Raw genomic sequence first — 14,032 nt, 5'->3', positions numbered from 1 at the left:
AATAGCATGACAATTCCTGCAGGCCCTTATCATATGCCGTATTATTGATGCAGCTGCTTCCTACTGTATGGAAAGCAGAACTGTCATATAATCTGTGCATATGCTGAAAGCACTATTATAGCCAAAGTGCTCATTGTACTTATGTGCTTCCTTCATAAGCCATTTAAAATCTTTCCAACTCAGCTGCATAAAAACACAAACAGCAACTGCAGCAATGTGTAGCTTAATATGGAAAAGGTAAGTCCTAGGAAAGACAAGATCTGTCAAGAAGTGGCATTTTGCAGTGACTGGATATTATTTTGACATTTAGGTTTTGTATAATTGTTTACTTACAAAGCCTGTTACTAGAACACAATGTCACATTCCAAACCTGCCAAATCTCTGGCTTAAAAAAAATACCCAGCAAAGCTTGGACAAAATGTACTACGTTGACTTCATTTTAAATAATTTACAAAATACTTAATTGTGCTACAGAAAAACTAAATATAAATGAGGGTATTTTTATTAAGTTTGGTCAGTATCTTTAAAGAAACTAATTTCAAAACTTCAGATTTCTGAAACTACATTCTTTAGATTACAAATAGTGTGAAAAATTTCACAAAAAAATAAAATACACAGCTTCTCTCAAAGCATGTGAAACTGACAGAGCAGCACAATACTGAATTTTTGTATTACTCATTTTTTTGCTGGGTATTTTTATATCGAAGACCTTTTGTGTTTTCTTCCCTAACAACATCTTTGGAAACACCTAATGCTCTCTGCACACAGATTCCCCCATCTGGGCAGGTCCATGCAGAGCAGCACACCTTTACAGTTTTTCATCTCAGCAAACTTATTTGCCAGCAAAGCAGTAGTACATTCTGAGTGGGACTGGTCCCTGCTGAACTGCAGTGGAGGTAAACGGAAACCTGGGGTAGAGTTGAATTTGTGTGATGCATCTAGAAGATGGCTCTTATGCCAATACCCAAGGTATATTTCAAAGGTGCCGAGCTGGTGAACAAATCTAGAGCATATTTCTTTCTTTGACCTATGTGCCCAGAACCAATAGAAGGATTCAGAACTAAGATCTGACAAGTCTGCAGTAAGAGGTGAGCGACTGTTAAACAACCAGTTTGTTTAAGAGGGTTCACTAAATGAGTTTGTCATTGGCTGAAAACAACTACATGAGTTGGAGCAAGGAGCTCCTTAGTTTAGTATAAAAAAGCATTTTGAGATACAGTAAGTGAAAATTTAAAACTAGACAAGTCAAGGTAAAATACCAGATGTGAATTTAAATATCAACAGTTAACTACTAAGACACTTTACATAGAAGGGTGGTAAATTTCCCATCACAGAATCATAGAATTGTAGAATAGTTAGGATTGGAAAGGACCTCAAGATCATCTAGTTCCAGCCCCCCTGCCATGGGCAGGGACACCTCACACTAAACCATATCACCCAAGGCTTCATCCAACCTGGTCTTGAACACTGCCAGGGATGGAGCATTCACAACCTCCCTGGGCAACCCATTCCAGTACCTCACCACCCTAACAGTAAAGAATTTCTTCCTTATATCCAATCTAAACCTCTGCTGTTTAAATTTCAACCCATTACCCCTTGTGTGTACTATCATGCAGCCTTTCAGTCAGGCTTTAACTTTCTAACAGAAATCCTTCCAAACTCTAGAAAATAAATTTTCTAATGTCAACAGAAGTTACAGGCTTAATCAAAAAACCCAGAGAAAAGCTTGTGTTGCACAGAAGGTGTGATCTGGCGATCATGAAGTTTCCCCTGAATCTCTGTAGGTTAGTGCCAGCAGGACTGGTTCCATGTTCTATATGGAGGTCTTATTTCCCTCGTGTCAGTACACTGGCAGCTACCTGGCATTTGCATTTCTGCTGGGGGCTGTATGGCACAGAATATGTACTCTTAGAAAGCTGGGAAATTCCTTCTAAAGATAAAAGAGTTACCTCTAAAGAGTTACCTCTGTCTCCCTCTCTGTTCCACGCAAATGCTTTTCTCTGCCTCTGCTTCATACTTCTGCCTTGTTTTTTCCATTAGGTATTCTGCTAACATCAAATATTTCTGGAATGATAGGGCTGCCAAATAGGAGTGCCATCAGCCCTGCCTAATAGTAGATCTGTCAGTCCTCAGTCTCCACAGCTGGTCTGTATTCAGTTGAGTTTCCAGTACAGCAAACACTACTTGACAAGTTAACTGCAGGTCAAATGTGCTCTGAGACTGACTGGAGCATCACAGCATGGATAGCTGTTCATTTACTAGCAGTCTCACAGCCTTATCATTTGCTTTTGCTTTAATTGGGAATATTTTGCAAAGCCCTCCCCTGCCAGTGTTAGACATTTCATTTTCTCAGGTTCTGTGTAAATATAAAGGTTTCCAAGCTCCATCTGGTTCCAGTTATTCAAGCAATAGAAATACACATGCTTTAGGAATTTGCAGACGGAGGCTTACTGCTTTGCTGCCTTATAAAATCCTTTACAAAGTTCACCATGCTCTGTTGCCTCCTTATATACCTGTAGTCTGTAAAACAATTTCCCTGAAACTTCCTTAAGTTAGAGAAACAAATAAGCAATCTCAGGCCCTTCTGTCTAATAAGGTTAACCTGCCTTCACTACTAAATATGGCTTTATAAAATACACACGCACACACACACACACCCCTGACCACCAAAGACTGCCTCTTCCTGAAATCCCCCGTTCATATAAATACAGGAAGTAGAAATAAGAGAGGCTAAAATGAGATCTTCTTGGTAGTTTGCTTTCATTTGTGTGTTTGTTAGTCCTCTGCCCTCTGATACTACTGAGCCTGAAGCTGGTTTTAAACATCCTCCCCCTGCCGCTCCTTGAAATATCATCTTCAGTACAAAAACTAAGGATGTGGAGGTTCTGCTCAGCGATGGAAAGGAACTGCTTTCTTTACCAAGGAACTCTAAAGCCACTGTGAAAGAGAAAGTGTCTTAAAGTTTGCTGTAATGATGAAAACATCAGCAAGAGACGAGGGAGCCAGGGATGACTCAGGGTAAGTCCCGAATCTTTAGTGTCTGCTCGTTTTTAATAACTGTCGCTTTCCTTTTCCTATTTCATAAAGAGTTCTCAGCTGCATTTGTGAGCTGGCTGCCGAGTTACCAGCCACACAGTCACAATGGTGTGGCATGATTGTACTGTCATTTACAGTACTTCCTTTAGCTAACATATTCCAGCTGAAAACAAATTGCAATTCCTTTATTTAGCTTGAATCTTAGCTATTTAGGGAAGAGGATGAATTCCAATTGCAGTTTAGGGCACAGGACACAATAAGGGAGTTCTTTGCTTTTGGAAACGTGACAGATCTTGTCTGGGAGACTTGCTTTGTTTCTACTGAAATGCTGAGAAGTGGATAAGTGCTCATTCCTATGAGCTGATAGTCACTCCATCTCCAGCATGCTAAACTACACACAAACCCTGTCCACAGAATCCAAAGAGACTTCAGGTGAGCTTTCTGTTAGGAAGAGACTCCAGGCTTTCCTTACTCCTGTCCAGCAGATATTGCACCTTGCAGGATTGAGCCCCAAGAAAACACAGTGGGAGAGAAAATGGGGTTTTACTGGGGAGACTAGTCAGCTGCTGGGATTCCAGGATCAGGCTGGAATCTGCCTAAGGCTCAGTTGTACCATAAAGCCCATACTGAAGCTGGGTGTTTCTTTTTCCTGTTGAAAACAATTGGGAAAGTTACATAGCTGCTGTCACCCCCTTGGAAAAACATAATACCAGATATTAAGAGTGTTTCTTATCTTTCTGACACACTTAGCATGTTTCCCACGAATAAAAGCTGCCAGATGTGTTTGTGATGGGTGCAGTGGAAGAAGCTGTATAGAAGTTGGCTAGATACGGGATCCTTGCATTTTCAGTCCCTAAGTGTGCTGCAAGTCAGTCCCCTTTGACTTGGAACACACATAGTCAAAAAGGGGGATAAAATTGCTGCTGATAGGCTAGTGTGCTGTAATTTCACCATGCACTGTTCCCAGGTAGACACATGGAGTGTGTGGGATCGAGGGAGAACCCTGCATTAAAATTGTCATTGCATTTGCCTTGTTCAGTTGTTTACATAACTGGAACAATGACACTCCTGTTCCAAGGTACAGTTCCTCAGTTCCACTTAATGTTAAACACTGAGGGACAAAGATCACACAGACGTAAGGGAAAAAATTAAAAAGTCCAATCCCTGTAGACTGGCAAGAGGAACTTAGATGGTAATCCAAAGAATTTGCACTTTGCATTTATTGCTTACATGTGTGATAGTTAACCTGCCAAGTACTGAGCAACTGTAAGATTTATACAGTTTACCTCTTTCTCAGCTTGTCTGAAAGGAGCCACATGCTTGCAAAGGTATGCTTTCAGTTTAGGGCTGCAGGAGAAAGTAAACAAGCCATAGACCCTAGATTTGGGCTGTAGGTAAGTGGTTGCAGGAATGCTGAAGCATGAATGGGCATGATGCATGCATTCTTAATATGAGTATCTAAGCAATTTAACAGGATGGTTTTTTATTTTATTAACTGGTTGTCTTTATTTTCAATCTATCTCCCACTCACAGCAAGGAACTTAGGTATTTAAAAAAAATCCCTTTTTACTCTTTCTGTTTATATGCCACAGTATTGCTGAAGATCCTCAAAATTACTCTTCAGCATGCATACCTTGTGCCCTCCAGCACATTACAGAATTAGAAATGTGTCTAAAAAATGTTTAGCTAATTTCCTGTTATGTTCACATTGAATTAGGTGCCAATTTCACAAAGTATGCTTACATAAAATTGGTAGCTTCCAAAAGGGATGGTAACACAAGGCAAGCTGCCAATGGAGAATTTGGACCTGATTTTGAAAAATGTGCACAAAAAAATTGCATGAGAAATTGCTGAGACTGTATTTCCATTCACCAGAGTCTTCAGGTTATTAATTAAATAGGAAAGCTTACTCACATGCACAGAAACTGTAACAATGCATATTAGCATAAAAGTACCCTATCAACTTGGAAAGTATCCTAGTAATGACTGAAAAGGTTACTCTGCATGTAGGAAATCTGTAAGGAGATTTTGCTGACTTACACCTCTGTAATGACAGAGACGCTGGGGAGAAATCTGCCTCCAGAAATAGTAGCTCCTCAGAGAAGGAGTGTGGGGAGAAGTGTAGCTAGAGGCCACATAGAAATAAATCTAATAGAATTCTTACAAAATGGGTTGGGAGAGAAACAGGGAAATTTCACTGGTAATTCTGACCTAGAGCCAGGCTAACTCCTAGGAACGTTAGTAAGTGGTGAGATCACAAAACATCTGGAGAAATGTGAGCTGATTGAGCCTGGTGACCACGGTTTCATGAGAAGATGTATGGGTTCATTCCCACATCTGGCAAATGTATAGAAGAGATGATGAGGAGAGCAGACAGGATCTGAGACAGAGATATAATATGCAAATATTAAATAGTCCTTTGAGATAATGGCTTGTTCAGGTAGCTGGGAGGGTTACGGTGGTTCTCACTGCTGGGGCACCAGACTGCCTAACAAAGTAATGATTGTTCATCTTCTTGATGACATGTCTTTTTGGCACAAAAAAACACCATCACAGTTGATGGATTTCATGTGATGAATGAAAAGATGAAAGAGGTCAAGCACTGGAGGAATCTGGAAACTGAACAACTCTCATAAGTTCACAGATTTCAGCTTCAAAGGGGACTGTTTTGATTGTCTAGTATGACCTTCCATATAAAGCAGACCAGAAAACCACTTTGGTAACCACCCTATCAAATCAATGACTTCTGCTGGAATGGGAGCTTTTACATACTTGTTGGCCACAAAAGCTTTCTTATTAAGTGGCTCTTCTACCCAGGCTACATATCTGGCTCTGCAGTGGGGTGAATAACCGACATTTACAGGTTTGAAACAACAAAACTATTTTTAAAAGCTCCTCAAGAGCCATTCTTTGTGAAGGACTGAATCTATACTTATTTGAACTAGTGGAACAAGTCCTGTTGGTCTCAAGAGATCCTGGACCCAGTGCAAAATATTGCTCAAAGAAAACTTCAACCAAGAACATGTGAGTTGCAGTGTGTAAGTAGGGAGGGGACATTTCAGGCAAATGGAATCAAATGTCTGCTGTCTGTCAAGCCCAGATAAGTGGTACACTTTCCAGTCCTGGGGGATGGTGCTTCTCAGGAAGGAAATGTCTGTGCTCAAGATGCTTTGCACTAAGATTGGGACATTATTGTAAAGATACAAACGAGGTGTTCTCCAAAGGTCCCTGAATTTGGTGCATCCAGAGAGAAGGCATCAAATATCCTCAAATTTATTTAACAGAAAAGCATGTTTACAACCACAGTGACTTGTCATGTGATCTTTCCAGTGCTTTTCAGTGAGTACTTGCCAAGCTTAGCAGAGTATGTTGTGCAGTGATACTGGTGGTAGGCCAGACACAGCTACCCATTTGTTTGCTAGAGAGAGGACCACACCAGGAGTATTGCCAAGTAGTGAGCTCATCATTATTGTAGACAGTCCCATACCAGTGTTCACAGGAATAGGGGCACAAATGTAAGCAGTATTCTGCTCACCTCCTTTCTACTACAGTTTCAGCTAAATACAGTTTTCACTTTCTGTCCTAAATGGCGACATGCTGGTTTTTATTGTTGACTTACCAACCTAGAGGCAGCATAGGCTGAAAAATGTACACATATGTGTGCATGGATCTTTCTTGCTCTGTGTGTATGGGTATACGTGTAGAACTGTGTGTCCTGGAGAGAGCTATGAGGGTTGCTTGCAGCAAATTTGGGCTGACTCCATGCTTTGCTAAACCATGTGTACATAGTCCAGATATCTCAGATGTTATCTATTTTATAGCATTTTTCCAAATGATAGTAGGGCTATATTTTAACTCATCCACTAGTAAATATAGGTGGCTTCTCTGAGATCAACAATATAGGTTTGTGAGTCTCACAGAGATCTCTAAGACAACCTGAAAAACAAGCATAAAAGCCAATACCAAAACCCAATCCATTAGAGAAAGAAACTGCAGGAAGATTCCTTCCCAAATTTTTAAATTTTTGCCTGCTTTGATTGCTAAAGAGCACAGAAACCAAAGTGTCATAGCAAAACTAAGAAAAAATATTGTCCACCACAGGCATTATAATTTTGGAAGGGAGGAGGGGTTTTCCGTTTGGGAATAGAAAGAAATGACTCTTTGGAAAGGTAATTAGAAAGAAAAGGCAGCTGTTTGGAATGACTGATCAAATTCACATGCAGATGGATCTGTGAGTGGGGGTAGGTGTGGTCATTAAAAGCCCTGTCATGCTCCGGAAGACTACCACGCTTTTCCAGCTGTGTCCCTGTGTAGGGAAGGATGTATGTATGCTTGTGAGTGTTTAGGCTTGCCCTTTGTGAGGAATTACAAATAAATGACCATTAATGTAGATATTTAAGATGTCATTATTAGATTAGATTTAGAATTAGAGAGAACCAGGGGAAAGTAGGTTTAGCACATGTTCTCTAGAAAACCAAGGAAAGGTTGTAATAGCTCTTGCCATAATACCGTCAGTACAATGTGGTCTACAGCCAAAGAGAGTGAAATGTGCTAGCATGGACATGGTCTTGACAGCTATGATGTTCAGAGCAGCAACTAGATCATAGATCACTGTGCTGATCTAGGGCCTTACATGGAAGGGACTTTTGAGGAATTAAAGCAGAAATAGTTACAAACCTGACATGTTTGATCATTTGGAAAAAAAAAAAAAAGAAAAGCATAATATTCTGTAAGTTTAAAGTATTCACATCACCAAAGAAGACTTCAGGTTTATTATTCTGAATATTTATGGATCAAAACTGAGAAACTGAGAATGGAAGAAGGCTGTTTCACTGCAGAAGAGTAGCTTTAAGAAGGCCTTTAAGAAGCAGTGGAAGCAGTTAAGGCAAAGTCATTATAATAAGGCAGTCAAGTAGTAATTCTTGGGTCTCAGTGTAAGCACTGTTCTAAGCAGTGGTCTGCAGTTCAGCCTGTGTGCTAGATTACTTCCTAATCCTAATTTGAGATAATTTTTTTTCTGTGGTGCTGGTCAGGTATTTCACCAGTAGTAACTAAATTGGAATCTCCAGAGTAAATCCTTATTGAGAGCCAGGCAGGAGCTAGATTAAATCACTCAGTTACCTTTAATTCAGCATGTGTCCACCCACCCCCACACATGTACAAGATACTTTTCTGATAACCAAGCACATAATCCACATGTCTTCCCGTCTAATTTCTTCATCCGTGGTGTTCTGGCTGGCAATTCATACTGGCCCCAAGCAGTGGGATTGTGAATGAATTTTCTCAAAGACACTGCAACCACATCCATTTGCCAACAGCTACACACCAGAGTACTGAACTAGTTTAAGTGCCCTCTCTGGCAATGAATATGCCCTTGTCCTTAGGGAGGGGATTGGGTATGCTACTGTAATACAGATATGGAAATAAGTAGATCCCTAAATAAATGGTGCTAATTTTCAAAAACCATCTGAAGAGTCAAGACCTCGGGCTTGTTGATCTTACCCTTCCTGCACCACAGCTGTCACAGGTATGAATAATTACTGAGTAGCAGCACTACAATAGCCAGAGCAACATAAGAATTTGTTAACTGAAATCTGTTAAGAGTTTTTGAGGTGGAAAAAGAAAGACGTACTGATGTTTAGAGGAGAAGGGCTCAAAATCCATTGTTCTGTTCAGGGTAAGTACGTACATCAGGTGCTCAGAGTTGCAGGATCTATAGCAGAAATTCTAAGGGTCAATTATGTCTGTTTTAAGATAAATAATTAGCTCCTGTGGAATGTTTAGTTTTAAGATGAAGAGATCAAAATTTTGCCTGTCTTTTGTTTCCCCAGTTACATCTCTGCAAACTTTTAAGGGTGTGTATGTGGGCAGGTGAGTGATTTTTTTTTTGCCATTTTGAGTATTTATTGAGTATTATCTCTGTCTGGAGTGCTTGTGAGGTATTTCATAACTCTAAAAACCTTCAAACATCAATATTCTAATATCATTCCAGCCTGTCTGCCTGTATGAGAAAATTTCATTGTTAAAGTTTTGCCATAGTTGGTACATCAGAGATTTAATGAAGGTGCTATTTTTCTTCTCTGTAATTCGCTGAGTGAGAGGAGGCAATGCCCTTACAGCTCTGATGGACATAGCTTGTGTTACTGACTATGTTATCAGAGCTGTAGGACTTGTTAGATCAGTTTAGTAGAATTAGTAGCTGTGGGCAGCAGGGGACATAGCACTGCAATTGTGGGGTGAAATCAGTAGGGGCTGCCCATGAATTTGAAGAGCAAAGTACTTGAGAATCCTGTCCTGCATACACACCATTTAAATGACAATGTGCAGCTCTTCTAGGAGAGCCAGCCAGAAGAGGAGTACTCTGAAATTTATGATTACAGGGGCAAGGCACATCTAAACTGGGAGATGGGAGATGCAAGGGCACATCCAGGCATAAAGAGAAGAAGCAGGAGTGAAGACAGCTGAACAGGCAGGCATCCATAGGAGCTACCTGCCAGAAAGGATGGACAACATCAGCAGGGTTTAAAACCTAGCTGTTGAACCATTCCTATTTTTCCCTGCCTGTGGTATGCAAGGTAGAGAGGTGCTGTCCTTGTGTGACGGTTGAACGGCATCTGCTGTGGTGGAGCTGAGGGGTGCTCTTCCACCAAGTTGTGTGTGTGCGCTGTATTTCCTGCAAAGACCCTCGGCACCCCACGCTCCCTCCAGCATTCTTTTTGGCATCCACGATCTGCCCTTACAATGTAGGAGCACACGTGCCAGCCCCGTCGTTCCCCTGCTGGAGGGAATCCTTAAGACACAAATATGCACATGGCTGAGTTGGAGCCACATGCGGGTATCAGTGTGGAGTAACTCTCTGGAGCTGGAGAGGGGCTGAGTTTGGAATCCATTCCAGGCTGTCCAGTGCTTGTTTCTCAGAGAGGAAAGGCAACATTTCACCTGGTGTTTTTTAAATGTGAAGTTTGGTGTGTGTGTATGTGTGAAAGTATCTGATATAACAGTACTGCAAAGCAGCTGTGGTCAAGTAAGCAGCACTGTTTAAGCTGTGATAAAAGCTACAAGCATCACTCAATATGGTAAATATTGTAGCTGCAAGCCTTTCCTCTGCCCATTTTGTACCTCTCTGAGCTATCTAAAGTAGTTCTGTCCACCTCCAGCAATGAGATCCCTGCATCAATATACCCTGCTGGAGCGGGAATGAATATTAAGGCAATGCTTCCCTCAAAGTACCAGCTGCAAGAGGTTTGGAGCACTTAGCTCCTCTTTGCCTGTACCCAAAATAGTATAAAGTGAAGATGATTACTTAGGCAGCAAAGGATTAGCAGATGTGAGCATTGCATAGTTGGTTATGCTAGTCACATTTTCCTAAATAGATACTAGATGCATGCAAGCCAGGGAGTGCTACGGAAGGCAGCTCTTTTCAAATACATTAATATATACATGCCTATCTGTGTGCCTTTCCCAGACTTTCTGTCCCCTTTTTGCTAAACAGGGAATATATTTATGTCTGAGTGAAGGATTTCTGCTTTGTGCATTGCTGGGACCTTTAAAAGGACAAGGTGTTTTCACTAATAATAATGGCATCATATGATTAAAATAAACCCCTTGTATATATGAGAGGATCTCTGGGTGTTTCATGAATACTAGGCCTCCCAAAAATGAGCTGAAGGCAGACATCTACTACTGCCACTGTAGGAAAGGAAACTGAGGCAAAAGCTCATGAAGCTGATTTGATTATAGTCACTTTTGTAGCCCAACCCCCTGAGTGTTTGTTAAGCATTTAAGTCCTGGTCTTACCCCAGAGCATCCTTTAGGTTTGGGGTGATGCCAGGAACAGAATCCAGTTCTCAGAAAGGCTTTTCTTTCTGGTGGATGAATTCCTGTTGGATTACAGAACTGAACTAGCTTCCACAGTGTTTACACAGGCTCTACAGCTGAAGCAAGAAAAGCAGCAAAAGTGAAGTCTTCAGAGTATATGCAAGTGGGGTCAGAGGACTCCCTTCTTGCAGTATCCTGCCATTGCCCTGGGTTAGGAAGAGTGTTGAAACCACATGCTGAGTTGTTCTCTGAGGCAGGGCTGCAATTCTGGCTCACATAATGGTCCTGAAAGGGCTGTGGCTGAGCTGTAGGTGACTCACTGGGGTCTGTGGCTCAACACTGTTCCTAGGAGGGTTGAAAGACCTGTCTTGCTGCTTCAAATTATCTCCTGACCATGTTAATTAGTACTTCCTATTTGTTTTTGCAAGGCTTGTTGAGGAATTGCAAGTGCTTTGTGGAAACTGAATACACACAACCTTTTGGATGCTGGGAAAACCGTGCCAGATGCAGGGAAACCACCAAGCTCAGGTTCACCCCTCCTGTGGCTCTCTGAAGAAAGCCAGTCTTTTGAAGCCTCTGTCTTGTAAAAGCAGTTGTTGAGCAGAACTAGAAGCAGCTGCAGCCCCTTGTGAACTGCATTTAATTTTGTGCTGCTTGGGAAAATTCACCAAGGAAACAGAGAAACCAAAAATAGCAGAGTTTGGAGACTGTCAGCATTGATGGCTACCTGCAGCACTGCTCTGCAAATTGCTAGCAGACTTCTAGGCTGAAGAAGGTTGTCCCACATATTTGGCTAAATGACAGCCTGGGACCTGGCCCAGCCTTTCATCTTGCTGCCAAGAATTTTCCTCTCCCCTCTTTCCTCTCCTTTTTCTTTTTTTCCCTCTCTTGAGTTTTCCCCAAGGAATTTGTCACTCCTGACACCCCAGACAAATACAGAAATCAGGCAAAGCTCAGAACTTCTCCTGCTGAATCAGCAGACTGGAAAGAGCTTGGCTTTGGATGTCTTTCCTTTCTGCTCAGAGGACAAACATGTAACACAGAACATTTTGCTGTAAGTCCATTCTGAACTCCCATTGTAATCCTTTCTAAGGATTAGAAGTTAGTTAGTTTTAGCCTGGATCTTTTTATTCCATTGGTAACCTTTTCAGCCAAAAGGGAAAGGACTACGTTGTCCTCCCAACAGGGACAGGTCCTCTGAGGCAGGAAACTGTGGTAAGGATTGCCTATGGGGCACTGTGAAGAGCAGCCAGTGATAGGGATGGACGGGTAGGGGTTAGTCACTTTACTTGGCATTCTGAAATCTCCCTTTGCTATTAGACCTCGCTACCTACCTAGGTCTAGCCTGGACTCATCCTGGCTAAATATAGATGTTTAATTGTTGCGTCCCATTTAGGAACTTGTACATCCATGAGGATCTCTGGTCTTACTGGAGAAATAGCAGGTCCAGAAAATAACCAGCCCAACCAAGTTGAGCAGAGAGGCAGGGCAAAGAGCTGTGTCTAGAACAAAACTTCTTCCGCCCTCCTGTCCATCGAGTCAGATTGCCTCAGGGTCAGAGAAGCAATGGCAGCCTGGAGGTGGTGGTGGATTCAGTACTTGTGTTTTGGGGAGGACATGACCAAGGAATCTGTGTTATGGATTGTCTGAAACTGCTGTGAACTCACAGCTCGTTATTTATTTACATCGTAGCCCTAGTGACCAAGTGACCATAAACACTGGTAAATGAACAAGCCTGAGGGCCCAGCAGTGGTGTAGCTGTGTTTGCAGGAGCTGACAGCCTTACCTTACTGCTTGGCAGGTTTCGTAATCACATGCTGAGCTCCCAGCCACCGCAGGGACATTTCAGCTGTTTCTTGACACTGCTCCGCTAACCAGTCCTTTCACTGAGGCTGTCCCACCAGCACAGGATCATGAGGGCCATGCCCACCCACAGGACAGGTCAATAAACTTAGGTCAGCAAACCAGAACACCATTCTCATCTGTGCGGCAGGGGACTGTGCCCTTTCACCACCTTTCCAAGTCCCAGAGATAACCCTAAGAAGCCTTTCTGTTTTTCCTTTCCTTCACCCAGGAAGGCAGATCCCTAACCTTGCCTCAGTATGAATGCAGAGAGGGATCCTATCAGATCATAAAGCAAGAATTTACTGATTTCTCCAATGCCTAATCAAAATTAAGTATGAGGAGTATGAAATTGCTGGAGTTAAGGCTTAAGGATGTCAGATGAAGAGCGGATTCACAGAATTGAGGGTTTGTTTGGTTTGTAGGGTTTTTTTTTTTCAGTAACAGCACCATGCATTGAAATGCATTCACACTAACACTGGAAGGAAATCTTATCCAAAATATGAATATTCTTGTGTAAGTCAGTCTGCAGATCAGTGACTGAATAAGTGGTTTGAAGACCCTTTGCATGGTGCCTTAGCGAGAGGAGGAACCTCCCAAGGCTTATGCTTTGCTCCTTGAGATACTGCAGGGTGAAAGTTCAATGGATTTATTTCTCTTGGGAAAATGACCATTTCTAGTTGCAAATAATGACTGAGACAAGCATTTGCAGGTATTTCTTAGACGAGGGAAAGATTGCTCAGCTTTATGCAGGTCTGTGTGTTTAGTGCCTTGTATTGTGTGTGCCTTATGTCTACACTACCTTTACTCACAGGGTGAGGAAAGCCATTGATTTTTATAACTAGTCTAATGTTTCTCTTCATATTTTGCCTAGGATTTGGACTTTGACATGTCATGCAGCTTCAAATAACTCCTAATATAGAGGGTTTGAAACAGAAGGGCTTTATTTAAGCAAAACCTCAGTATATTCTCCATTAGGTTTGAATCTGGAAATTTCTCCCTCCCCTTTAGTTTCCGTTTCCTTTTCCCCTCTTTGTTAAGTGAGTACAATACAGAAAAGCATTCCCAGGGTTTTCATTCCTGTCTTCCTTCCTGGCCAGATGAGCTGGGAAAAAGCAAACCCTCTGTCAAGAACCCTGGCCCTGCAGTTAAAATGGGGCTGCTCTGGGCTTGCAGCATTTCAGGGGTTGTTCAAAGGCACACAACAAACCAAACCCATTTGTCTTCTGCCCAGCTGGTGGCTCTGCTGGGCTTCTCCAGCACACTGACACCAGAGGGTGAGGAAGGTCTCTGACTTCCTCAAGTTCATACAGCTAAGAACATAGTTACTCTTCTT

General features: G+C 42.0%; 1 protein-coding gene across 1 annotated transcript in view; it reads left to right on the top strand.

The window, feature by feature from the left end:
- The first annotated feature begins 2,774 nt into the window (after nt 1-2,774).
- Nucleotides 2,775-14,032, top strand: part of RIN3 (Ras and Rab interactor 3) — a 69,755-nt gene continuing 58,497 nt past the window's right edge. Inside the window, exon 1 of the mRNA XM_031049480.2 lies at nt 2,775-3,018. Within this exon, the coding sequence (XP_030905340.2) occupies nt 2,972-3,018 (47 nt within the window). The 5' untranslated portion in view covers nt 2,775-2,971. The remainder of the gene's footprint in view (nt 3,019-14,032) is intronic.

Source organism: Melopsittacus undulatus, chromosome 4, assembly GCF_012275295.1.
Source record: "Melopsittacus undulatus isolate bMelUnd1 chromosome 4, bMelUnd1.mat.Z, whole genome shotgun sequence".
Taxonomy (NCBI): Eukaryota; Metazoa; Chordata; class Aves; order Psittaciformes; family Psittaculidae; genus Melopsittacus; species Melopsittacus undulatus.
This window is presented reverse-complemented; position numbering and strand designations above follow the sequence as displayed.